Source organism: Hypanus sabinus, chromosome 15 (assembly GCF_030144855.1).
Source record: "Hypanus sabinus isolate sHypSab1 chromosome 15, sHypSab1.hap1, whole genome shotgun sequence".
Lineage (NCBI taxonomy): Eukaryota > Metazoa > Chordata > Chondrichthyes > Myliobatiformes > Dasyatidae > Hypanus > Hypanus sabinus.
In genome coordinates, this window is record NC_082720.1 from 102,149 (window position 1) to 126,248 (window position 24,100).

General features: G+C 43.8%; 1 protein-coding gene across 6 annotated transcripts in view; it reads left to right on the forward strand.

Moving 5' to 3' along the window:
* Positions 1 to 24,100, forward strand: part of uimc1 (ubiquitin interaction motif containing 1) — a 99,618-nt gene that overhangs the window by 11,431 nt on the left and 64,087 nt on the right. For all 6 annotated transcript variants that reach the window (XM_059989957.1, XM_059989958.1, XM_059989955.1 and 3 more), the window contains exon 3: positions 19,702 to 19,790. In XM_059989957.1, the coding sequence (XP_059845940.1) occupies positions 19,702 to 19,790 (89 nt within the window). The remainder of the gene's footprint in view (positions 1 to 19,701; positions 19,791 to 24,100) is intronic.

The following is a 24,100-nucleotide window of genomic DNA, read 5'->3' on the forward strand; positions in this document are numbered from 1 at the left end:
TTGAGCACCCAGTGGGATCATAACACAGTCACATGAGGGTCTGCCTCCAGCAGAGGGGGTTCAAATGAATTGGAGTCATAACCCTAAGTGCCCACCACTTGGGGGGGGGGGGGCGGGGGTTGGTAACTGGGGAAGCTGTCGGTTGTTCACTAGTCCTATGGTGACACCCTTGTCTGTGCATAGAATCTCAACTTACAATGGATAGAGCAAGTCTGTCCCTGCTAGATTATACCCTAGACTGGTGGTGGCTGTTGTTATGTATTCAGGCAACAATAAATATATGAGTTCGGCAAGTGTTTCTATAACAAACAACACTTTTATTAAACACTGAAAACAAACCCCCCAAAAGTAAACAAACGCTAACGTAACCGGAAATCAGCTGCTGTGCAGCAGCTTAAACAGATCTTAAAGCGATGTTGCAAAAACAGTTCTTTTAAGTAGTATTGCCAAAAGTTCAAAAATGCTCACAGTCCATTTAAAAGGAGAGACTTTATAAGATGATTTAAATTCTCTTTCACGTCGTTTTGCTTCAATCCCTGACGTCGAACTTTTCCCACGAAGAATTTATGAAATGAAATGGCTTAAAGGCACTGACCTTTCCTTTATCACACTGTCCTCAATCTTCTGCTATCTAGCAGAGATTAATACGAGAACAGTCAACAAATTCCTTTCGAATAAGGATTAAATAAGGTCGAACCAGTTTCACCGTCGTAAATAGATTCTCCTCGATCTTTAACTCCCGAACTCCGATCTTCACTCTCCACTGATTCTCAAACTAGCAGTATTGTAAAGAACCTGCTGGCAATGACCTTTTAAACTTTAGGCATTAGATAAAACTTCATCTTTCAACTAAACTGAGTCATCACATTAAATGATGCAGTGGCATGAAGTCAACTTGGCAAATCCAGCCACGAACTGCCCCTCCTCACAGGGTGGGGTCTTCCTTTTATCACCTGTAAAAAAAAACCTGTCACATGATCTCTACTGGCGGGAAAATGACATTACTCCACCATCACAAGACCATTACCTCAAGTCCAGTATTGTTTCAACCCCAGTCACGTGACAAAGGGACCACTGTCATGTGTCACGAGTACATAACACTGTAAATGAAACCTCACACTGGGCCCCCCTGGAATTCCACCTGCAGTGGCTGGGTATGTGAATACATGCATTCTGTGCTTCGGTTCCCATTTCTGATCCCCAGTAATAGCCGGCTCGCGTCCTTCTTCCAGCTGAACATATTCACCTTTAATATTGGTTCCCTTCGGGGTTGATTGGGATTCTAAAGCTGGGTCCCAGTAATGTGTCAAAGCTTGTCACATTCAATTTCAGTCATTGTCAGGCCAATTCCTATTATTTGCTTTAATCATGTTGGCTAACTTAATTGGTAAGCATTGGAGCAGTAAGGCATTAAACTGGGGGGATGGATTCCCAATTTTAGAGGCTTGGTCTCCTGCGAAAGTGCCTTAGCAGGCCGCAAATCATTCCTGATAGTCTGGTCCCAATTTCCCAGGCTTAGGTTTGCATTCAAATACTTTAGTGATATTTACAGGTTGTTGGAGAGCCCTTTCCAAGGCTCGAATAATCTTGTCTGTCTGTTCATTCTCATTATGGACCCCCGCTTGCAATTCCTGATAGGTTTGGTATCTTAATTCTGCCTTCTGTTTCCACCCCTCATCAGCTGAGAGAATCATGCAGCGCAGACCGAATAAATGTTGCGAGGTTGCATTATACATTTGTATAGTTCTGCGGACATACTGAGCAAACTGTGCTGGTTTTTCTTTTCTATCGGGGGCCTGATTCATGATCACTATCATTTCTTGAGGCTTCCAGGGTGCATGCATACACAAGAATCACTGAGGGCTGCCCCTCGGCTGCTTGTGGATTGGGTATCAGTCGGGTGGGCAATTGTCTCTGTGGAGCCATTAACTCTGGGGTTTTATTGGTTTCTTCCCTTCCTGTCTTGGAATAATCCTCGGTATTCCCTTCCTGTATCTCAGGGGATAGAAAGCCCCCCACCCTTCCCTGCCGCAGCTGTTTTACCCGAGCGGCCACCGTATCTGAGTACTGGGAGGATTGGGGTTTGGGAGCACTCGGCCCCTGGTAAGGTGGGGGATAAGGTGGGTGCCCAATCCTTATCACGGTCACTGTCCTCAAACAGGGTCGGTATGCCAGTCATGGTTCGGAATCCCATATTGGCCCTAGATCTCGTGCGCGGCACTGCTGATTTAAACCTTCTTGTCTGTCCATATCTGTCTTTGTCTCTGTTCTTTGTTTCACTCGTTCTCTTTTTCTTCTCCCATCTACCCATTCGCACTCCGCCTTTAATGTTACCCACTCTTGGGAGTGCCGTCACCTGTACACACCTCTATTCCTCTATCACAGGCATTGTTCCTCCAACTGGGCAGTAGGGTACCATTCCATTTAGTATCGGTTCTATCTTTCCATTCTTTAATCAATAATTTCCACCTTTTACCACAATTCTTTTTCCAAATCATATTCACTGCTTGTTCACAAAAGGTTATATCCCAAGGGGCCATACACTATTTCCTAGTTTCTTTGTTAGCGCTGCACTTAACATCTGGATATACTGCAGGTGAGTCCCTTTCCCCTTTGTTTGGCCAAATTCTGTCCCATCCTGTGATGGTTAATTTACCGGTTCAGCCGCCTGTCACCCAATTAGTTACCGCTTAATCGACCAGGGCAAAGACCTGTTGTCCAATTCTTCAGCACCCGCAGTCTTTAATACTCACAAAAACAACTGCTAGCCTTATTCTTTGTTAATAATCACAAAAACAACTCTCACATACTCTGGAGGGGGGGGGTTCCCTTCCCTCCTTTATCCTGAACTTGTCATAGTTTGATCCTTATAATCAGATTTCAACCGGCCATATTTTGAAGCATGCGCAACCCTTTACTGAACTTTTCGGGCAGCGGTGACCACTTCTCCTGACCGGGGCTCGTAATCCAGTTTCGAGCGTAATACAGAATAGAATGTTAACCCGCAGCAACCTCACAAAAACAACTGCTTACCTTATTCTCCTGGTCTAGGTGGTTTGTTGGATCCTGTCAAGGTACAGGTTTTGATGGGTGAGGGGCAGAACGCCTGACTGGACACAAGGAGTGGCCAGAGGTAAAACACCTCGGGGTACCCTACTACGGTTGTGTCAGATTCAAACCCTCGGTGTTTACTCAGCCCAGAGAAACATTCCCTTATGTTGGGATCCGAGTCACGGCACCAAATGTAAATTTAAATTTGCTGGACCAATAACCGTACTACACACAGTTAATTACTTTCACCTTTCACCGTTTATTTGTTCGAACTCAGCTGGTGAGAAGCTCGGAGCCAAACATCAAACAGACAGAAATTCTCTCTCTCTGGCGGCTAGTGACAAGCTTCTGTGTAACACTCAGAAACATGACAATTTATGGAACTGGCGAAACAAACAACACTCAGTTGAACAGATACTCCTGCCAAGTCAGTTAGAGCAAAACTTAATTACTTAGCTAAGAGAATCCACTAAATCAAGGTTTAAATTACAGACAGATTCTTGCCTTATCAGTGAGTTCTCCCCAAACAAAAGAGGGAACCTAGATCAGTGATGTGAAATCATAAGGCATGATGCATGCAACCTGTGTGAATTCAGCCCTCATGTCGTTCTCAAGAGACAGTTGTGAGTTGTTAACCTAAACAAACTACAAGCAGTACTGCAGTGAAGGACACTATCCAGAACAGAGCACACATATGTTTGTACTTAATTTTAACCCGTTATTTACAAGAGTTCAAGGATCCTTTCTTACATCCCCCAATATCCTTAAACTTCATTAGCCTTCATAAATCAAAGTATTGAGTAGCAGAGATCTGATGTTATGTTGAAGTTGTATAAAACATTGGTGAAGCCTAATTTGGAGTATTGTGTGCAGTTTTGGTTGTTGCCGAGACTGAAGAACTGAGATATAAGGAAACATTGAGTAGGTTAAGACTTTATTCTTTAGAACGTAGAAGATTGAGAGGACATTTGATAGATGTATTCAAAATTATAAGGGAAATAGATAGGGTAAATGCAAACAGGCTTTTTCCACTCAGGTGGGGTGGGACTACAACCAGATGTCATGGGTTAAGGATGAAAGATGAAAAGTTTAAGAGGAAACCTCTTCACTCAGAGGATTGTGAAAGTGTGGAAAGCGTGTCCTCCGCCTTTCTCCACTCTCTCTTGTTTCTCATTTATGCTAAACTTCTTAGCAGTTGCAGAATTATTCATTCCTTGCGCAAAATTAACAACCTTCAGTATCAGTACTATAAGCCTACAGACTCTCACAGCTACCTGGACTATTCCTCTTCCCACCCTGTCTCTTGCAAAAATGCTATCCCCTTCTCATAATTCCTCCGTCTCTGCCACATCTGCTCTCAGGATAAAGCTTTTCATTCCAGGACAAAGAGGATGTCTTCCTTTTTTTTTAAAAAAGGGGCTTCCCTTCTTCCACCATCAACTCTGCTCTTAAACATATCTCTCCCATTTCCCGCACGCACATCTGCCCTCACCTCATCCGCCCGCCACCCCACTCTGGAGATAGAGTTCCCCTTATCCTCACCTACCACCCCACCAGCCTCCAGGTCCAATGTATAATTCTCCGTAACTTTCGCCACCTCCAACGGGATCCCACTACCAAGCACATCTTTCCTTCCCCCCCCCCCTTCTGCTTTCCGCAGGGATCGCTCCCTACGCAACTCCCTTGTCCACTCGTCCCCCCCCCCATCTCTTCCCAACAATCTCCCTCCTGGCACTTATCCTTGTAAGTGAAACAAGTGCTACACCTGCCCTTACACTTCCTCCCTCACCACCATTCAGGGCCCCAGACAGTCCTTCCAGGTGAGGCGACACTTCATCTGTGAGTCGGCTGGTGTGGTATACTGTGTCCGGTGCTCCCGGTGTGGTCTTTTATATATTGGTGAGACCCAACGCAGACTGGGAGACCGTTTCACTGAACACCTACACTCAGTCCGCCAGAGAAAGCAGGATCTCCCATTGGCCGCACATTTTAATTCCACGTCCCATTCCCATTCTGATATGTCTATCCATGGCCTCCTGTACTGTCAAGATGAATCCCCACTCAGGTTGGAGAAACAACACCTTATATACCGGCTGGGTAGCCTCCAACCTGATGGCATGTACATTGACTTCTCTAACTTCCGTTAATGCCCCTCCTCCCCTTCTTACCCTATCCTTGATATATTTAATCACTTTTTTTTCTCTCTCTCTCTCTCTCTCTCTCTCTCTCTGCCCATCACCCTGCCTGTTCTCCATCTACCTCTGGTGCTCTCCCCCCCTCCCTTTCTTTCTCCCGAGGCCTCCTGTCCCATGATCCTTTCCCTTCTCCAGCTCTGTATCACTTTCGCCAATCACCTTTCCAGCTCTTAGCTTCATCCCACCCCCTCCGGTCTTCTATCATTTTGCATTTCCACCTCACCCCACTACTTTCAAATCTCTTAGAATCTCTCCTTTCAGTTACTCCTGATGAAGGGTCTCGGCCCAAAACGTCGACAGTGCTTCTCCCTATAGATGCTGCCTGGCCTGCTGTGTTTCACCAGCATTTTGTTGTATTGTTTGAATTTCCAACATCTGCAAATTTCCTCGTGTTTGCCCTTTAAATTCACTACTGCAAAGCCTCTGCCAGTGATGCCTACACTGAAGAAGTTTAAATCTTTTCTTCGACGGGAATTCAGTGAAACCCTCTCTCGCTGCTCCCCATCTATAATTCCTTCAGCCCTTCAACTTTTCGATCATATTTTGACCCAGACCCGCTATTACAGCCATATATCCTTCCTTGAAACGTGTCTCCGGCGTCGGCTGACTCCAGTTGGCTTCAGGATCCATTTTTGAGCTTCTCAATTTGGACCTTCTGAGGATCCCGGGTACTCACGTTTAATTGTCTCTGCCTCCTGTTGTTTCTCCTGTCGAGCTCTGAGGGTGACGCTCTCCACCATGAGAAGGTACCTGGCGTCCCTATCACAATTCCTTCCACACCTCCGGGACACCTTTTTCTTCCGTTATTTCATCCTCCGTCGGATCCATGTGTGCAGTCGCCGTTTCTTTGACTTTATCACGTCCTGCAAGGATCGCAAGATCTTCCATCTGCAGACCCCAGAGCATGGACTTTGAATCGCGGCCCCGGGCCCGGCCGTCGATCTCGGCTGCCGCAGCAACCCAGGGCATATGGAAAACTCGGACTCCAGCATCATCACCGCGTGTTCCAACGGCCATGGATTGGCCTCGGCTGTCAACCTTGGCTGCCCCAGCAACCCTGGGCATATTCAAAACCTGGACTCCAGCACCATCAATGCGGGTTCCAACGACCACGGACAGCTTCAAAACGATTGCGCAACCACCGACTGCGACTCCAACCTTGAACTCCAGGCCGGGTCTTCACATGCTGCGATTGTGATTCCAGTCTCCCCTTCCCCCACCACCACTCTGCAATCCCCTCTCTCTCAGATCCCATCGTCAGCTCCTGGGCCCTCAGAGGCTCCATCTTCCTCTCACCCCAACCCTTCCCTCTCCATTGACACTACCAGCCTCCCTCCCCCCTCTGATCCATCTCTTATCCGTGCCGGGTCTTTACCATTCCCTCCGACCTTCAATTCTCTGAGGCAGAGTCCCCCTTCGCCCACGCTTCAGCGAGTTTCGCGTATGCCATGACGCTGAACTCTTCTTCCGCCGGCTCCGTCTCTTTGGCAAGGACTCTCCTACCCCCACCGATGACCCCTTCTCCCGTCTTCAACCCTCCTCCTCTTCATGGACATCCTGCTCTGGTCTTCTGCTTGCTCTGGATCTCTTTATTGCTAATTGCAGACAGGACATTAACCATCACAACTTCACCAGACCCTGTTCCAATTCCAACCTAACTCCTTCTGAACGCACTGCTCTCCGCTCCCTCTGCACCAATCCCAACCTCACTATAAAACCTGCTGATAAGGGGGGAGCTGTTGTTGTCTGGCGTACTGACCTCTACCTGGCCGAGGCACAGTGACAACTCTCTGATACCTCCTCTTATTTACCCCTTGATCATGACCCCACTAAGGAGCACTGGGCCGTTATATCCTATACCATCACCAACCTTATCAGCTCTGGGGATCTCCCATCCTCTTTCACCAACCTCATAGTTCCCACACCCCGCACTTCCCATTTCTACCTCCTACCCAAGATCCACAAACCTGCCCGTCCAGGTAGACCTATTGTCTCAGCTTGCTCCTGCCCCACCGAACTCATTTCTGCATACCTTGACACGGTCTTATCCCCCCTTGTTCAATCTCTTCCCACCTATGTTCATGACACTTCTCACGCTTTGAATTTTTTCAATGATTTTAATTCCCTGGCTTCCACCGCCTTATTTTCACCATCAACGTCTAGTCCCTATATACCTCCATCCCCAACCCGGATGGTCTCAAAGCTCTTCGCTTTTTGGATTCCAGACCTAACCAATTCCCCTCTACCACCACTCTCCTCCGTCTAGCGGAATTAGTTCTTACTCTCAATAATTTCTCCTTTGGCTCCTCCCACTTCCTCCAAACCAAGGGTGTCGCCATGGGCACCCATATGGGTCCCAGTTATGCCTGCCTTTTTGTTGGCTTATTGGAACAGTCCATGGTCCAACTCTATACGGGTATCCGTCCCCCTCTTTTCCTTTGATACATCGACGACTGCATTGGTGCTGCCTCCTGCACGCATGCTGAGCTCATTGACTTCATTAACTTTGCCTCCAACTTTCACCCTGCCCTCAAATTTACTTGGTCCATTTCCGACACCTCCCTCCCCTTTCTTGATCTTTCTGTCTCCATCTCTGGAGACGACTTGTCTACTGTTATCTTCTGTAAGCCTACAGACTCTGACAGGTACCTGGACTATTCCTCTTCCCACCCTGTCTCTTGCAAAAATGCTATCCCCTTCTCACAATTCCTCCGCCGCATCTGCTCTAAAGATGAGGCTTTTCGTTCCAGAACGAAGGAGGTGTCTTCCTTTTTTAAACAAAGGGGCTTCCCTTCTTCCACCATCAACTCTGCTCTCAAACGCATCTCTCCCATTTCCCGCACGCACATCTGCCCTCACCTCATCCGCCCGCCACCCCACTCTGGAGATAGAGTTCCCCTTATCCTCACCTACCACCCCACCAGTCTCCAGGTCCAACGTATAATTCAACTTAACTTCCGCCACCTTCAACGGGACCCCACTACCAAGCACATCTTTCCCTCCCCTCCTCTTTCTGCTTTCTGCAGGGATCGCTCCCTACGCGACTCCCTTGTCCACTTGTCCCTCCCATCTCTTCCCAACGATCTCCCTCCTGGCACTTATCCTTGTAAGCGGAACAAGTGCTACAGCTACCCTTACACTTCCTGCCTCACCACCATTCAGGGCCCCAGACAGTCCTTCCAGGTGAGGCGACACTTCATCTGTGAGTCGGCTGGAGTGGTATACTGCGTCCGGTTCTCCCGGTGTGGCCTTTTATATATTGGTGAGACCGGACGCAGACTGGGAAGACTGTTTCGCTGAACACCTACACTCAGTCCGCCAGAGAAAGCAGGATCTCCCAGTGGCAGCACATTTTAATTCGACATCCCATTCCCGTTCTGATATGTCTATCCATGGCCTCCTGTACTGTCAAGATGAATCCACACTCAGGTTGGAGGAACAACAACTTATATACCGGCTGGGTAGCCTCCAACCTGATGGCATGTACATTGACTTCTCTAACTTCCGTTAATGCCCCTCCTCCCCTTCTTACCCCATCCCTGACATATTTAGTCGTTTGTTTTTTTCTCTCTCTCTGCCCATCACCCTGCCTGTTCTTCATCTCCCGCTGGTGCTCCCCCTCCCCCTTTCTTTCTCCCGAGGCCTCCCGTCCCATGATCCTTTCCCTTCTCCAGCTCTGTATCACTTTCGCCAATCACCTTTCCAGATCTTAGCTTCATCCCACCTCCTCCGGTCTTCTCCTAACGTTTTGCATTTTCCCCTCCCCCCACTACTTTCAAATCTCTTAGTATCTCTCCTTTCAGTTATTCCTGACGAAGGGTCTCGGCCCAAAACGTCGACAGTGCTTCTCCCTATAGATGCTGCCTGCCCTGCTGTGTTCCACCAGCATTTTGTGTGTGTTGTTTGAATTTCCAGCATTTGCAGATTTCCTTGTGTTTAACCTTCAGCATCATATTGCATTCATTTTAATCTTTTGTACATGGTGGTAGCAAACTCAATACTGAGTACACGTACTAATCCCGCCACCCCGTGTTAAGTTTCAGCGAGATTATGATGGGCACTAAATGGTTTCATGGGGGTTACATTTCAGAGGATTCTTTACCATTGGGAACCTAATCCAAAACTTCCCTCCCTGATTTATTTATTAAGAATTCACTTATAATGCTCTACAATGTGTAGGCCTATTTTCTTAGCAAGTACTGGTTCACAAAGTTTCCAGGTTCTGGATCTGGCAAAGTTGAGTACTGGCATGTGAGAACTTGTGATCTTTTCTGGTTAAATCAAAAACCTCTACAAAAGGGATCGGCTTATACAAAGGTAACATGAAAAAGTCACTTTTTTAACCTTGAAAACGGGGGTGCAGGGGGAGGTTCAGCTTATACACTGGAATTTATGGTAATTTGACAGGATGATGGGAACTGGACAGATCGTGCTGAGGATAAGAGAGTGTGTAGTGAGACTGCTAGCAAGAAGCGGTGAGGGCAAAATTGAAGTCAACAGGAAGACTTGCAATGTAAAGGGTGGACAAAATTGAAAAGGACAAGGTCTTGTATTTGAATGTGTGGAGTATATGGAATAAGATAAATTCACTTGTATCACAGTTACAGATTGGCAGGTATGACATTGTGAGCATCAATGAATCATGGCTGAAAGAATATTATAGCTGGGAGCTTAACGTCCAAGGATATGCATTGTATGGAAAGGACAGGCAGGTAGGCAGACAGGGGGTAGCGTAGCTCTTTTAGTTTATAAACAAATGAAATCATTAGGAAGAGGTGACAGGATCAGAAGGTGTAGAATCATTGTGAGTGGAACTAAGGAGCTGCAAGGGTAAGAAGACCCTGATGGGAGTCGTATACAGACCTCCAAACTGTAGTAAAGATGTGGTCTACAAATTACAATGGGAGATATAAAATGCATGTCAAAAAGGCAATGTTACAATAGTCATGGGTGATTTCCTTATGCAGGTAGATTAGAAAAATCAGGTTGGTGCTGGATCACAAAAGTGGGAACTTCTGGAATTTGGTTTATACAAACACACCACAGGCATACAAAGCAGCCCCCCGCCCCCATCTTGGCCACCGACCACATATCTGTCATGTTAACACCAGCATATAAACCACTGCTTAAACGTGTGAGAGCAGAGAAAAGACAGATAAGGGTCTGGCCAAAAGGAGCAGCCTCAGGACTACAAGACTGTTTTTTCCACGCAGACTGGAACATATTCAAAACAGCAGCCTCCTATGATGACCATATAGACATTGAGGAGTATGCGGAGGCATTGATCAGCTACATAGCCAAATGCACGGAGGGTGTCATTGTGATGAAAACCTTCACCGCACATGGTTATAAAAAGCCAAGGGTAACAACAGTGGTGCGTTCACTAATGAAGGCCCGTGACACAGCCTACAGATCAGGGGACAGGAGTACACTTCGCTCAGCCAGGTCTGCGCTTTCACTAGGGATCAGGAAAGCGAAAAGGGCCTACGTGGGCAAAATACATGGACACTTCTGTGACACAGGTGACACCAGACGGATGTGGCAGGGAATTAAAGCTCTGATGGACGACAAGATCAGGCAGAAAACTGATGACAGTGACGCCTCTCTTCCTAACAGGCTTAACAAATTCTTTGTACGCTTTGAAGCATCAAACACTACAGCAAGGGGGAGAGCCAGTCCCTTCTTACCATCTGACCAGCCGGCTCCAATCATTGATTCAGAGCAAACACGGAGGACCCTTGCCAGGGTTAACCCATGAAAAGCAGATCTCAGACAATCTCACCTGGTCCAGGAACACCACTGGGATTGGGAAATGAGCCCAGTAGAGATTGCACTTTCTGAGGAAGCTTAAACACACCCCACTAACATCTTAACTACATTCTACAGAGAGTGTGCTGACCTTTTGCATCACAACCTGGTATTCCAGCTGCAGTGCTGCCAACAAAAAAGCCTTGCAGAGGGTGGTTAGGGGAGCAGAGAAGGTTATTGGGGTCTCCCTACCTTCTGTCCAAGACCTCTTTCAGAGTCGATGCCTCCAGAAGACATGGTACATCATTAAAGACCCCTCACATCCTCTCCATGAACTGTTTGTTCTTCTGCTATCAGGTGAACATTACAGGAGCATCAAAGCTAAAACCACAAGGCTACTAAACAGCTTCCTCCCATAGACAGTTAAACTGCTAAATAGCTGCTCTACCTGATTCTGCTTTGGACACTTTTAACTTGCACTGGACACTTATTACTTGTTTTTAATTGACATGTGGCTGTTGTGTTTTACTATTTATTGTTATGTTTATTATTTAGTGTTGCATTTGTTATGTTGTGATTGCACTGCTCTTGGGAAACGCTGTTTCATTCTGCCCTGCAGAGCTGATGTACGGTTAGAATGACAATAAAGTTTTTGAATCTTTGAATGCCTATGAAACGGCTTTTTAGAGTAGCCGGTGGTTGAGCCCGTTGGGGAATCAACTACTCTAGTTTGGTTCCAGTGCTCCCAATGTGGCCTCCTGTATATTGCTGAGACCCGACATAGGTTGGGAGACCACTTCTTTGAGCACGAACGCTCTGTCTCCCAGTGGTCAACCATTTTAATTCCACTTTCCATTCCCATTCCAATTTGTCTACCCATGGCCTCCTCCACTGCTTTGATGAGGCCACACTTAGGTTGGAAGAACAACACCTTATATTTTGTTTTGATAGCCTCCAACCTAAACGGCATGAACATCAATTTCTCGAGCTTCCTGTACTGCCCCCAGTCCCCCCCTTGCCTTCACCATTTCCCCTTTTCCCTCTTTCACCTCATCTCCTTGCTCACCTATCCCCTACCTCTGGTGATCCTCCCTCTTTCTTCCATGGCCTTCTGTCTCTTTTACCAATTTACTTCTCAGCTCTTTACTTCATCCCTTCCTCCTTCAGGTTTCACCTATCACCTTGTGTTTCTCTCTCTTCTCCCCACCAACCTTTTAAATCTTCTCCTCAGCTTTTTTCTCCAGTTCTGCCAAAGGGTTTTGGCCTGAAATGTTGAATAGTCTTTTCCCAGATGCTGCCTGGCTTTCTGAGTTTCTCCAGCATTTTGTATATTGTTGCTTGGCTTGGAATCAGGCTGGCTGCTTACATGAATTCCACTCATGATCATCAAACTAGCAACTCGGCTTTGTAAGTCAGACAAGCGCTAAAGAAACAGCAAGGTTACCACTCATTGCGTCTGAAGGTGTGGTGAGGAACTTCATGTATACATAGTACAACTTTGAGATTTATCTCCTTACAGGCAGCCACAAAACAATAAGCACAAACAAACCCATTTCAAAAAAACCCAACAAACTCCCAATGTGCAAGGAGAGGGGAAAAAAACAAATCGTGCAAACAATAAAAGCAAACAAATAGCATTCAGAACAAAAGTGAATCCTCAGACACAAGGTGTCAATAGGCCCTCAGCCTCAGTTCAACACAGAGCAGAATAAACATTGTAGATTCGCAGACACAAAGGCCAGGGCAGGCCCATAGCTTGAGCCACAGTGTAGCAAAGAGTGGAGTAAATGTTGCAGAGTAGTGAGCAGAGCAGCCTGACCCTCGGCTCGGACAGAAACATAGAAAACCTACAGCACAATACAGGCCCTTTGGCCCACAAAGTTGTGCTGAACATGTCCCTACCTTACAAAGTACTAGGCTTACCTATAGCCCTGTATTTCTGAGCTCCATTTACCTATCCAAAAGTCTCTTAAAAGACCCTATTGTATTCGCCTCCACCATCATTGCCGCCAACCCATTCCACGCACTCACTCTCTGAGTAAAAACCTTACGCCTGACATCTGTGTACCTACTCCGTAGCACCTTAAACCTGTGCCCTGGGAAAAAGCCTCTGGCTATCCACAACGATCCGTGCCTCTCATCATCTTATACACTTCCATCAGGTCACCTGTCATCCTCCATTGCACCAAGGAAAAAAGGCCGAGTTCACTCAACCTGTTCTCATAAGGCATGCTCCCCAGTCCAGGCAACATCCTTGTAAATCTCCTTTGCACCCTTTCTACGGCCTCCACATCCTTCCTGTAATGAGACAACCAAAACTGAGTACAGTACTCCAAATGGGGTCTAACCAGGGTCTTGTATAGCTGCAACATTACCTCTCGGCTCCTAAATTCAATTCCACAACTGATGAAGGCCAATACACCGTACGCCTTCTTAACCACAAGTCAACCTGTGCAGCTGCTTTGAGTGTCCTGTGGATGCGGACCTCAACATCCCTCTGACCCTCCACACTGCCAAGAGTCTTACCATTAATACTATATTCTGTCATCATATTTGACCTAGCAAAATGATCCACTTCACACTTATTTGGGTTGAACTGCTTCTGCCACTTCTCAGCCCAGTTTTGCATCCTGTCAATGTCCTGCTGTAACCTCTGACAGCCCTCCACACTATCCACAACACCTCCAACCTTTGTGTCATCAGCATACTTACTAACCCATCCCTCCACTTCCTCATTCAGGTCATTTATAAAAATCACGGAGAGTAAGGGTCCCAGAACACATCCCTGAGGCACTCCACTGGTGACCGACCTCCATGCAGAATATGACCCATCTACAACCACTCTTTGCCTTCTGTGTGCAGACCAGTTCTGGATCCACAAAGCAATATCCAATTGGATCCCATGCCTTTTTATTTTCTCAATAAGCCTTGCATGGAGTACCTTATCAAATGCCTTGCTGAAATCCATATACACTACATCCAATGAATTCAGGTAAAGCTCCTGGTCTGGATGGTTATACTGTGGAATTTTTAAAATCCTTTTCTCCTATACTTTCTCCTTGGCTTTGTAAAAATTTTTAAAGATGTGTTAACTGTAGGTAAACTACCACAATCTTTTTATGACGCCTCCATTTCTCTAATTCTTAAAAAAGTTAAAAGACCCTATTGAATGTGCATCCTATCAGCCTATATCCTTGCTGAATGCGGATTCCAAGATTTTTACCAAAATTTTGGCCACGAGATTGGAAAATGTATTACCTCAAATTATCTCTGAAGACCAGACCAAATTTATTAAAAATCATTATTCATCCTTTAACATTAGAAAATTATTTAATATAATTTATACTGCTTCATCTAAAATAGCAGAATGTGTCATTTCCTTAGATGCTGAAAAAGCATTCGATAGAGTTGAATGGCCATATTTATTTAGTACGCTGCAGAATTTTAATTTTAGCTTGAAATTTATATCGTGGATTAAATTAATATATTATAAACCTTTGGCTTCGGTTCTTACTAATAATCAAAGATCTTTTTTTCAGTTGTCCCGTGGTATGAGGCAGGGCTGTCCTTTAAGTCCTCTATTATTTGACATTGCTTTGGAATCTTTAGTCATTGCCATTCGTGAATCACCTAGTATTTTTGGTATTACCCATAGGGAAGGGAGTTACAAGTTATCATTATATGCTGATGATTTGTTCCTATATTCAGGTTCAGTTTATTGTCATTTAGAAACCACAAATGCAATGCAGTTAAAAAATGAGACAATGTTCCCCCAGAATGATATCACAAAAGCACATGACAAAACAGACTACACCAGAAAATCCACGTAATGTTTGGCAATCCCCAATCCAGAGTCCGGAGAGGCTGCTGCATATTAATATCGCGCTACTGTCTAGTGCGTTCCCGGAAAGGAGCTCCAAATCCACCAGACAAAAACAAGACCAAAAAACTAAAGCTACAATACCTGCACAAAACCACATAATTACAGCGGTGCAAACAATAGCATAATTGATAAAAAGCTGACTATGGGCACAGTAAAAATAGTCCAAGATGTTAAAGGACTGTAAGTTCAAAAGAAATCACCACAGTTCCCACAAGTCCCCAGGGTCCCGACAGACTCGCCATCCCACGCCGGCGGCGGAAGGGAATACCCCCGCTATGGACTTCCACGGCGCCACCCGACTCAGCCTCACAGACGCAGCACACAATGGAAGCTCCGTCGAAACCAGCCTCGCAGACGCAGCACACACCGAAAGCAAGCCGAGTCCGTCGAACCTCCGAGCCGATGACCATCCCCTCCAGCACAGCTTCTCCGAGCACCATCCTCTGCCTGATATCTGACCCTGAGAGATCTATTCCTGTTATTTTAATCTTGCTTGCTCAGTTTAGTAGTTTTTCTGGCTGCAAACTGAACTTTAATAAGAGTGAATTATTGCCATTAATTATGCAAGTTTCAATTTATAAACACTTACCATTTAAAGTTGTTACAGATAATTTTACTTACTTGGGTATTAAAATTACCAAGAAACAAGGATTTATTTAAAGTTAACTTTTTACCTTTAATTGACCAAATCAAGCAACCTATTATCAGGTGGTCTCCATTATCTTTGCCATTGGTTGGTCGAATTAATGCTATCAAGATGATAGTTTTACCCAAATTTTTATATCTATTTCAAGCATTACCAATTTTTATTCCTAAATCTTTGTTTGATATTATTGACTTCAAAATATCCTCGTATGTGTGGCAGAATAAAAATCCTAGATTAAGTAAAACATATTTACAGAAACCTAAGAAGGAAGGTGGCTTGGCTTTGCCAAACCTAAGATTTTACTACTGGGCAGTTAATATTCGATATTTAATATTTTGGACACAAGAATCGGTCATAGTACTTTGCCCTCAATGGGTAAATTTGGAGTGTAAATCTGTACAAGACTTTTCATTGTTTTCTATTTTAGGATCTTTGCTTCCTTTTGCTTTGTCTAAATTGAATAAACAAATAACTAATCCTATAGTTAAACATATGTTACGAATATGGTTTCAATTTTGTAAATTCTTTGGCTTGAATAAGTTTATCTTATCAAGCCCTATTGTATAACTTTTTTTTCCAGCCCTCTTTTATGGACCAAGCCTTTGTGTTATGGAAAACAAAAGGTATAACATGTTTTTGTGATCTATTTTTAGATAACAGTTTTATGTCCTTTGAACAGCTGTCTAATAAATATAATTTGCATAAAACTCATTTTTTTAGATACTTGCAAGTTAGAAATTTCTTGAATAATATGTTACATTTTTTTCCAAAATTATGTCCCGTGGATATTACAGAAAAAATTCTAGCTCTGAATCTTTGACAGAAGGGTTTAGTAGCCATCATTTACAATATGATCATGAAAGTACAGCCAGGAATATCAGAAAATATTAAGAAGGAATGGGAAAAAGAACTTCACTGTCTTATGCCCACAGAGCAGTGGGAGAATTTTACAATTAGTTAATTCTTCTTCCATTTGTGCCAAACATGCCCTAATACAATTTAAGGTTGTACATAGTGCTTACATGTCCAAGGACAAACTTGCTCGATTTTATTCTCATGTTAATCCAACCTGTGACAGATGTCACTCTGAAGTTGCTTCATTGACCCACATGTTTTGGTCTTTCCCCTGTTTGCAAAATTATTGGAAAGATATTTTTGGTATTATTTCAGCAGTTCTGAACATCAAATTGCAACTGCATCCTATTACTGCAATTCTCGGTTTACCAATGGTGGATAATAGCTGTTTATCCCCCTCAACCCGGCGGATGATTGCATTTGTCATATTAATAGCTATAAAATCTACCCTATTGAACTGGAAAGAAATTAATCGTCCAACTATATTTCAGTGGTTTTCTCAAACTATTTCTTGTTTGAGTTTAGAAAAAATTAGAAGTGTTGTTTTCGACCCTTCAGTTAAATTTGAAGAAACTTGGAGACCATTTATTCAACATTTTCATATGAGTTAAACTGACTTTTCCTAAATCTTATTCTTATCACCTTTAATTATTTGGATAGAGGTGTCGAGTTATTGATGCTACTGTGTATATTTGATGTAATGCAGTGGCCCATGTTGGTTAGGTTTTTTTTGCTTTTTTTGGGGGGTGGGTTTCTTATTTTTTAGATTTTCTGTAACCACTATGAGTTTGGGAGGTTATTATATATGGATTATCAACTATTTGTATTTATACCTTAACCTATTAATTATGTACTCTCAAGCTCTTTGTACTCAATGTTTCATTTATGTTTGTTTAACATCAATAAAAAGATTTAAAAAGAAAGAAAAAGCCAAGGAAAAGCCGTATAAGGTAGCAAAAGTAAGTGAGAGGTTGTGATTGAGAAGCTTTTAAAATCCAACAAAAGACAACTAAAAAAACACTATAAGAAAGGAAAAGAACAAATAAGAGGGCAGACTAACCAATAATATAAAGCAGGATATTAAAAGTTTTTTCACTTACATAAAGAGTAAGAGTAAGAGTTGATATTGGACCACTGGAAAACAATGCTGGTGAGGTAGTAATGGGGGACAAAGAAATGGCTGATAAACTTAATGGGTACTTCGCATCAGTTTTCATTGTAGAAGACACTAGCAGTGTGCTAGAGGTGCGTGACTGTCGGAGTAGGAGTGAGTGCCATTACTATTAAAAGGAAAAAGTGCAAGGCAAACTCTCAAGGTGGATAAGTCAACCTGAGCCAGATGGACTACATCCCAGAGTCCTGAGAAAGGTTGTTGAAGAGAAAACGGATGCATTGTTCATGATCTTTCAGAATCACTTGATTCTGGCATGGTCCCAGAGGACTGGAAGATTGCAAATGTCACTCCACTCTCGGAAGGAAGGTAAAAGAAAAAAAATTATAGGCCAGTTAGCCTAACCTCAATGGTTGGGAAATTGTTGGAGTCTGTTATTAAGGATGAGGTTTTGAGATACTTGGAGACTAATAATAAAATCAGTCAAGGTCAGCATGGTTTCTGTGAAGGGAAATCTTGCCTAACAAATCTGTTAGAATTACTCAAGGAAGTAATAAGCAGGATGGACAAAGGAATGGTGGTGGATCTCATTTACCCTTTGTACTTGGATTTTCAGAAGGCATTTGATAAAGTGCCACACATGAGGCAATTTAACAAGGTAGACTCCAATGGAGTTACAGGAAACATACTGGCGTGGGTAGAGGAATGGCTGACAGGCAGGAGGCAATGAGTGGGAATAAAGCATGCCATTTCTGGTTGGCTGCCAGTGTTTGGGGTGTTCCTCAGGGGGGAATATTGGGAACGCTACTTTTTACATTGTCAATGATTTAGATAATGGAATTGGCTTTGTGACAAAGTTTGCGGATGATATGAAGATAGGTAGAGGGGTAGGTATTGCTGAGGAATCAATATGTTTGCAGCAGGACTTAGACAATTTGGAAGAATGGGTAAAAAGATGGCAGATGGAATACAGTGTTGGGAAATGTATGATAATGCATTTTGGTCAAAGGAACAATAGTGCAGACTCTTGTCTAAATGGGGAGAAGGCTCAGAGGAACTTGGGGAGTCCGTGCAAGACTCTCAGAAGGTTAATTTACCAGTTGAGTCTGGTAAAGAAGGCAAATGAAATGTTGGCATTTATATCAAGGGAAACAGGATATAAAGGCAAGGAGATAATGCTGAGGTTTCATAAGACACTAATCAGGGCACACTTGGAGTATTGTCAGCAGTTTTGAGCTCCATATCTCAGAATAGATGGGTTCTCATTGGAGAGAATCCAGGGGAAGGTCACAAGGATGATTTCAGGAATGAAGTGGTTAACATATGAGGAGTGGTTGGCAGCTTTGGACCTTTACTCAGTGGATTTTAGAAGAATGCAGGGGGACGGCATTGAAACCTACTGAATGTTGTAAGGACTATATAGGGTGGATGTGGAGATTTTTCCGTTGGTGGTGCTATCCAGAACTAGAGGACACAGCCTCAAAACTAAAAAGTGATTTTTTTAGCCAGAGGATGGTGAATGTGTGGAATACACTGCCACAGACTGCGGTGGAGGCCATGTCTGTTGGTAGCTTCCTGATTGGTCAAGGTAGCAAAGGATATGGTGAGAAGGCAGTTGTAGGATTGAGTAGGATCTGGGATCAGCCATGATGAAATGGCGGAGCAGATTCAATGGGCTAAATGGCCTAATTCTGCTCAGATGTCTAATGGATTCCGGTTTGGGCCAACAGCAGTGATCATGTCAATGCTCAGGGTAACTGCTGAACACTAAAGAGTTGCATGACACACCTACTCTCTACCTCACAGCACCCCCTTCATATCCACCCTCTTCACATACCTTCCCCCACACACACCCTCATATACACCCTTTCACAAACACCCCCCTTCACGCACTCTGCATATGCACCATCACCTACGCAGATACGCAATCACACACACACATGGTGCACCATCTCTGATTCCAGTACGAGCTTCAGCAACATCTCAGAACCCACTGAACAGAGTGGGTACAGGTCATCCTTGATCCTGAGGGACTGACCAATGAGAAGCCTTATTTAGATTTTGAGAACAAATGGATGGGGCATGTCTGGAGGTGTGGGGGCCTGCTGTTAATGAGAAGTAGGCACTATTGTGTTGGTGAGCTGCACCCTGGGTCTCTTTGAGGGAGGGCTGTTTGTGCACTTCTGCTAACACTTCTTTTCATTTGCTACAGTGAGGATGAGGCTGAGGGCAGCAGAGACACTAGTTCTTGTGCAAGTCCACATGTTCATCCAGATGCGGCTGTGCTGTTCATTGGCACAGGTAGGTATAATGGTTTTGTGGGCTATGTCTTGTTGATGTGAAGGTTAACTGTTCAAATAGTCAGTTCCTTGGGAGATGACTGTTTTCAGCTATGTAGAAACAAAGTAAAAACTCCCTCAGTTTTTACCTAATCTTTCATGTTGGTGTTGAGAGCAGAGCAAAAGAGCCGATCACCACCAGCATCAAGTCTACCTAACATTGACCACAAAAGTAGCTCACTTCTGTCAAGCTGTTTTTGTGTTGTTACAATGGGTGGAAAATTGTCCAGGCTTGAGCTGTTCACATAAAGCAGTTTGGTCAATTATTCTCCATTCGCCAGTGTGGTGATAGGAACCGGTTATTCAGTAGGCAGGTCATGCTAGGCATCACAGCAAGTAGATTGAGTACAGGAACAGCGATGTCCAGCTGCAAGCATACAATTTGGTCATTTGGCCCTAACTTTGCTGTGAAAAGAGTTCAGCAAAGGTTCACGATGCTAACTTATCAGCAATCAGGCTCTTGAACCAGAAAAGATAACTTTAATCACTTCAACGCTGAACTGATTCCACAACTTATGGACTCACTTTTAAAGACTCCACAATTCGTGTTCTCAATATTTATTGCTTATTTTAAAATTATTATTATGTTTTTTTCCTCTTTTTTTGTATTAGCTCTGTTCGTTGTCTTTTGAACTTTGTCCATCTCTCTTGTATGCAGTTTTTTATTGATTGTTGTGTTTCTATTTACTGTGAATGCCTGTAAAAAATGAATCAGGGTGGTATATGGTGATATATATATACTTTGATAATAAGTTTACTTTGAACTTTTGAATGTTGAGTTTTGAGAATTAAGAGAACAGGACCAGAGTTGAGAAGAGTGAGAAAGCATTCTTATCATTGAAACTTATAAAATCTGAAAGGGACTAAACAAACTAATATTTCCTGATGGTGAGGAAATCCAGAAATGGGGATGATATTGGAAGGAAATCCACAAGACTGAGATCAGAACAATTATCTTCATCCAGAGTGGTGAACCTGTAGACTTTATAGCATTAAATAAAAGTCATTAAATATATTCAGGAAGGAGTTAGATATAATCTTAATGGTTGAAGTAATTCAAGTGGAGAAAAGTGAAAGAGGTCACTTGAATTTGGATGATCAACTGTTTTCAGGTAAACTAATGGAGTAGGCTCAAAGTGCTGATGGCCTACTGGTTTCTCTGTTTACTATGCTGTTGCTCAGTGGTGGTGTCTCAGTTTTGATTATTGGGCATGATACTTAGTGGTTAGGCAAGCACATAGTGTGTACCAGCCACAAAATTCTCTGCAGCAACTTGCCAGGACCTCCACTTAAATTCACAACCTCAACCACCTTGAAGCAAAGATATTTGCCAAGTTGCATGTTGATGTTAATAATTTCTGACCTGCTCTCATTACCTAGGTAAGAATCCTGGAACACATTTGTGGGAATACCTTTACATCAATTATTTTCATTACCATCCATTTTACCTACACTGGAGATTTCTGTGATCATTTTGGTAGTGGTATACATTCCACCTCAGGCCAATGTCAAATAAGCTTTAGATGATCTGAGCAATAGGATCAACATGCACAAAACAGAACACCCTAATGCATTACAAACCTTTTGGGGGATTTCAACCAGGCCAGTCTGGAAAAAAATCACTAAACAATTACCATCAACAGATCACTGGCAATATCAGAGGAAACAACACACTAGACCATTGTTACACCACCATCAAGGATGCCTACTATGCTATTCCACACCCTCACTTTGGGAAGTCTGATCACCTGGCTGTACTTCTACTCTATAGGCAGAGAGTGGATACTGCAGCTGCAGTAGTATGCAAGAAGGTATGGACAAGGGAAGTACAGGAGTGCTTACAGGACTGTTTCAAATCGGTGGACTGGACCATATTCAGGGATTCATCTTTGAACTTGGATGAGTATGCTGCAGTTGTTACCAAACCAAAAGCTGTGAATGAATCAGGAGGTATGTCGTTTGCTGAAGGCTAGATCTGTGGCATTCAAGGCTGGCGACCCAGGACTGAATCAAAAAACCAGGTATGACTTGCAGAGGGCTATTTCAAGGGTGAAGAGACAATTTTTAGTGAGGTTGGAGGTGACATCAGATGTACAACTTTGGCAGGGCTCGCAAGACATTTCCTACAAAGCAAAACCCAGAATCACGAATGGCAGCGATGCTTCACTACTAGATGAACTCAACGCCTTCTATGCCCACTTTGAAAGGGAGAACACAACTACAGCTGTGAAGATCCCAGCTGCACCCTGTTATCTCTGTCTCAGAGGCTGATGTTAGGCTGTCTTTAAAGAGAGTGAACTCTCCCAAGGCAGATGGAGTACCTGTCAAGGCTCTGAAAACTTGTGCCAACCAATCAGTGGGAGTTTCAAGGACAGTTTCAATCTCTCATTGCTACGGGTTGAAATTGCCACTTGCTTCAAAAAGGCAACAGTTATACCAGTGCCTAAGAAGAATAATGTGAGCTGCCTTAATGACTATCGCCCAGTAGCACTCACATCGACAGTGATGAAATGATTTGAGACGTTGGTCATTACTAGACTAAACTCATGCCTCAGCAAGGACCTGGACCCACTGCAATTTGCCTGTCATCACAATAGGTCAATGGCAGGCACGATCTCAAAGGCTTTTCACATGGCCTTAGACCACTTGGCCAATACGACACCTATGTCAGGATGCTGTTCATCAACTATAGCTCAGCATTTAACACTATCATTCCCACAATCCTGATTGATAAGTTACAGAACCTGGGCCTCCGTTCCTCCCTCTGCAGTTGATCCTCGACGTCCTAACCTGAAGATCACAATCTATGCTGATTGGTGATAATATCTCCTCACTGACGATCAACACTGGTGTACGTCAGGAGTGACCACTGCTCTACTCTCTCTATACCCATGACTGTATGACTAGGCATAACTCAAGTACCATCTATAAATTTGCTGATGATACAATCATTGTTTGTAGAATCTCAGACAGAGATGAGAGGGAGAACAGGAGCAAGATATGTCAATTAGTGGAATGTTGTCGCAGCAACAACCTTGCAGTCAACGTCAGTAAGACAAGTGAGCTGATTGTGGACTTCATGAAGGGTAAGATGAAGGAACACATACCAATCCTCATAGAAGGATCAGAAGTGGAGAGTGAGCAGTTCCAAGTTCCTGGTGTCAAGATCTCTGGGGACCTAAACTGGTCCCAACATATCAATGCAGCTATAAAGAAGGCAAGACAGTGACTATACTTCATTAGGAGTTTGAAGAGATTTGGTATGTTAACAAAAACACTCAAAAAGTTCTATACCGTGGAGAGCATTCTGACAGGCCGCATCACTGTCTGGTATGGGGCGGGGGTGGGGGGGCTACTGCACAGGACTGAAAGAAGCTGCAGAAAGTCGTAAATTAATTTAGTCGGTTTCATCTTGGGTACTGGCCTACAAAGTATTCAGGACGTCTTCAAGGAGTGGTGTCTCAGAAAGGCAGCATCCATTATTAAGGACCCCCAGCACCTAGGGCATGCCCTTTTCTGTAGCGGCATCAGCACTGGACTGCGGGGCGGGAGGCCCTGAGTTTGAATCCAGCCGGCTCCCCTGCTTGCTTTTCATCCATGCTGGATTAAGAGCTGGTGATCTCTTTGAAAAAAACAACTCACCTAGCAGAAGGCAATGGCAAATCACTGCTGTAACTTGCCTCATACGCAATTTCCCACTACGTCAGAGTGGCGTGGGAGGAAGTAATCCATTAACCGGAGAAATTCCGGATGTGATGTACCTTTCCTTTTACCTTCAGGTAGGATATCTAGAAACCTGAAGGCACACACAGTGATTTAGGAACAACTTCGTCCTGAATGGACATTGAACCAGTGAACACTGCCTCACTTTTTTACCATATATTATTTCTGTTTTTGCCTTATTTCAGTAAATGTATGCTGTAATGTATTTACTTATTTATTATTATTTTTCTTTCTTCTATATTATGTATTGCATTGAACTGCTGCTGCTAAGTTAACAAATTTCATATTACATGCCAGTGATAATAAAACTGATTCTGATTCTGAATTATAGCTAGGCATTAGATTAGTGAACTGAAAACACATTTGGATTCAGCTGACTGTGGGACTGCAGTCGAGCAGCATCCTGAGCCACTTGACCCTTTCACACCATTAACCTGGGTTCTGTGACTCCTGATAATCTTTCTTCATAATTTGAGGAAATTTTTTGATCAAAGCTTAGGTTTTGCTGAGAGCCAGTTGAACTAAAAGATTACACCATTCCTTTCACCA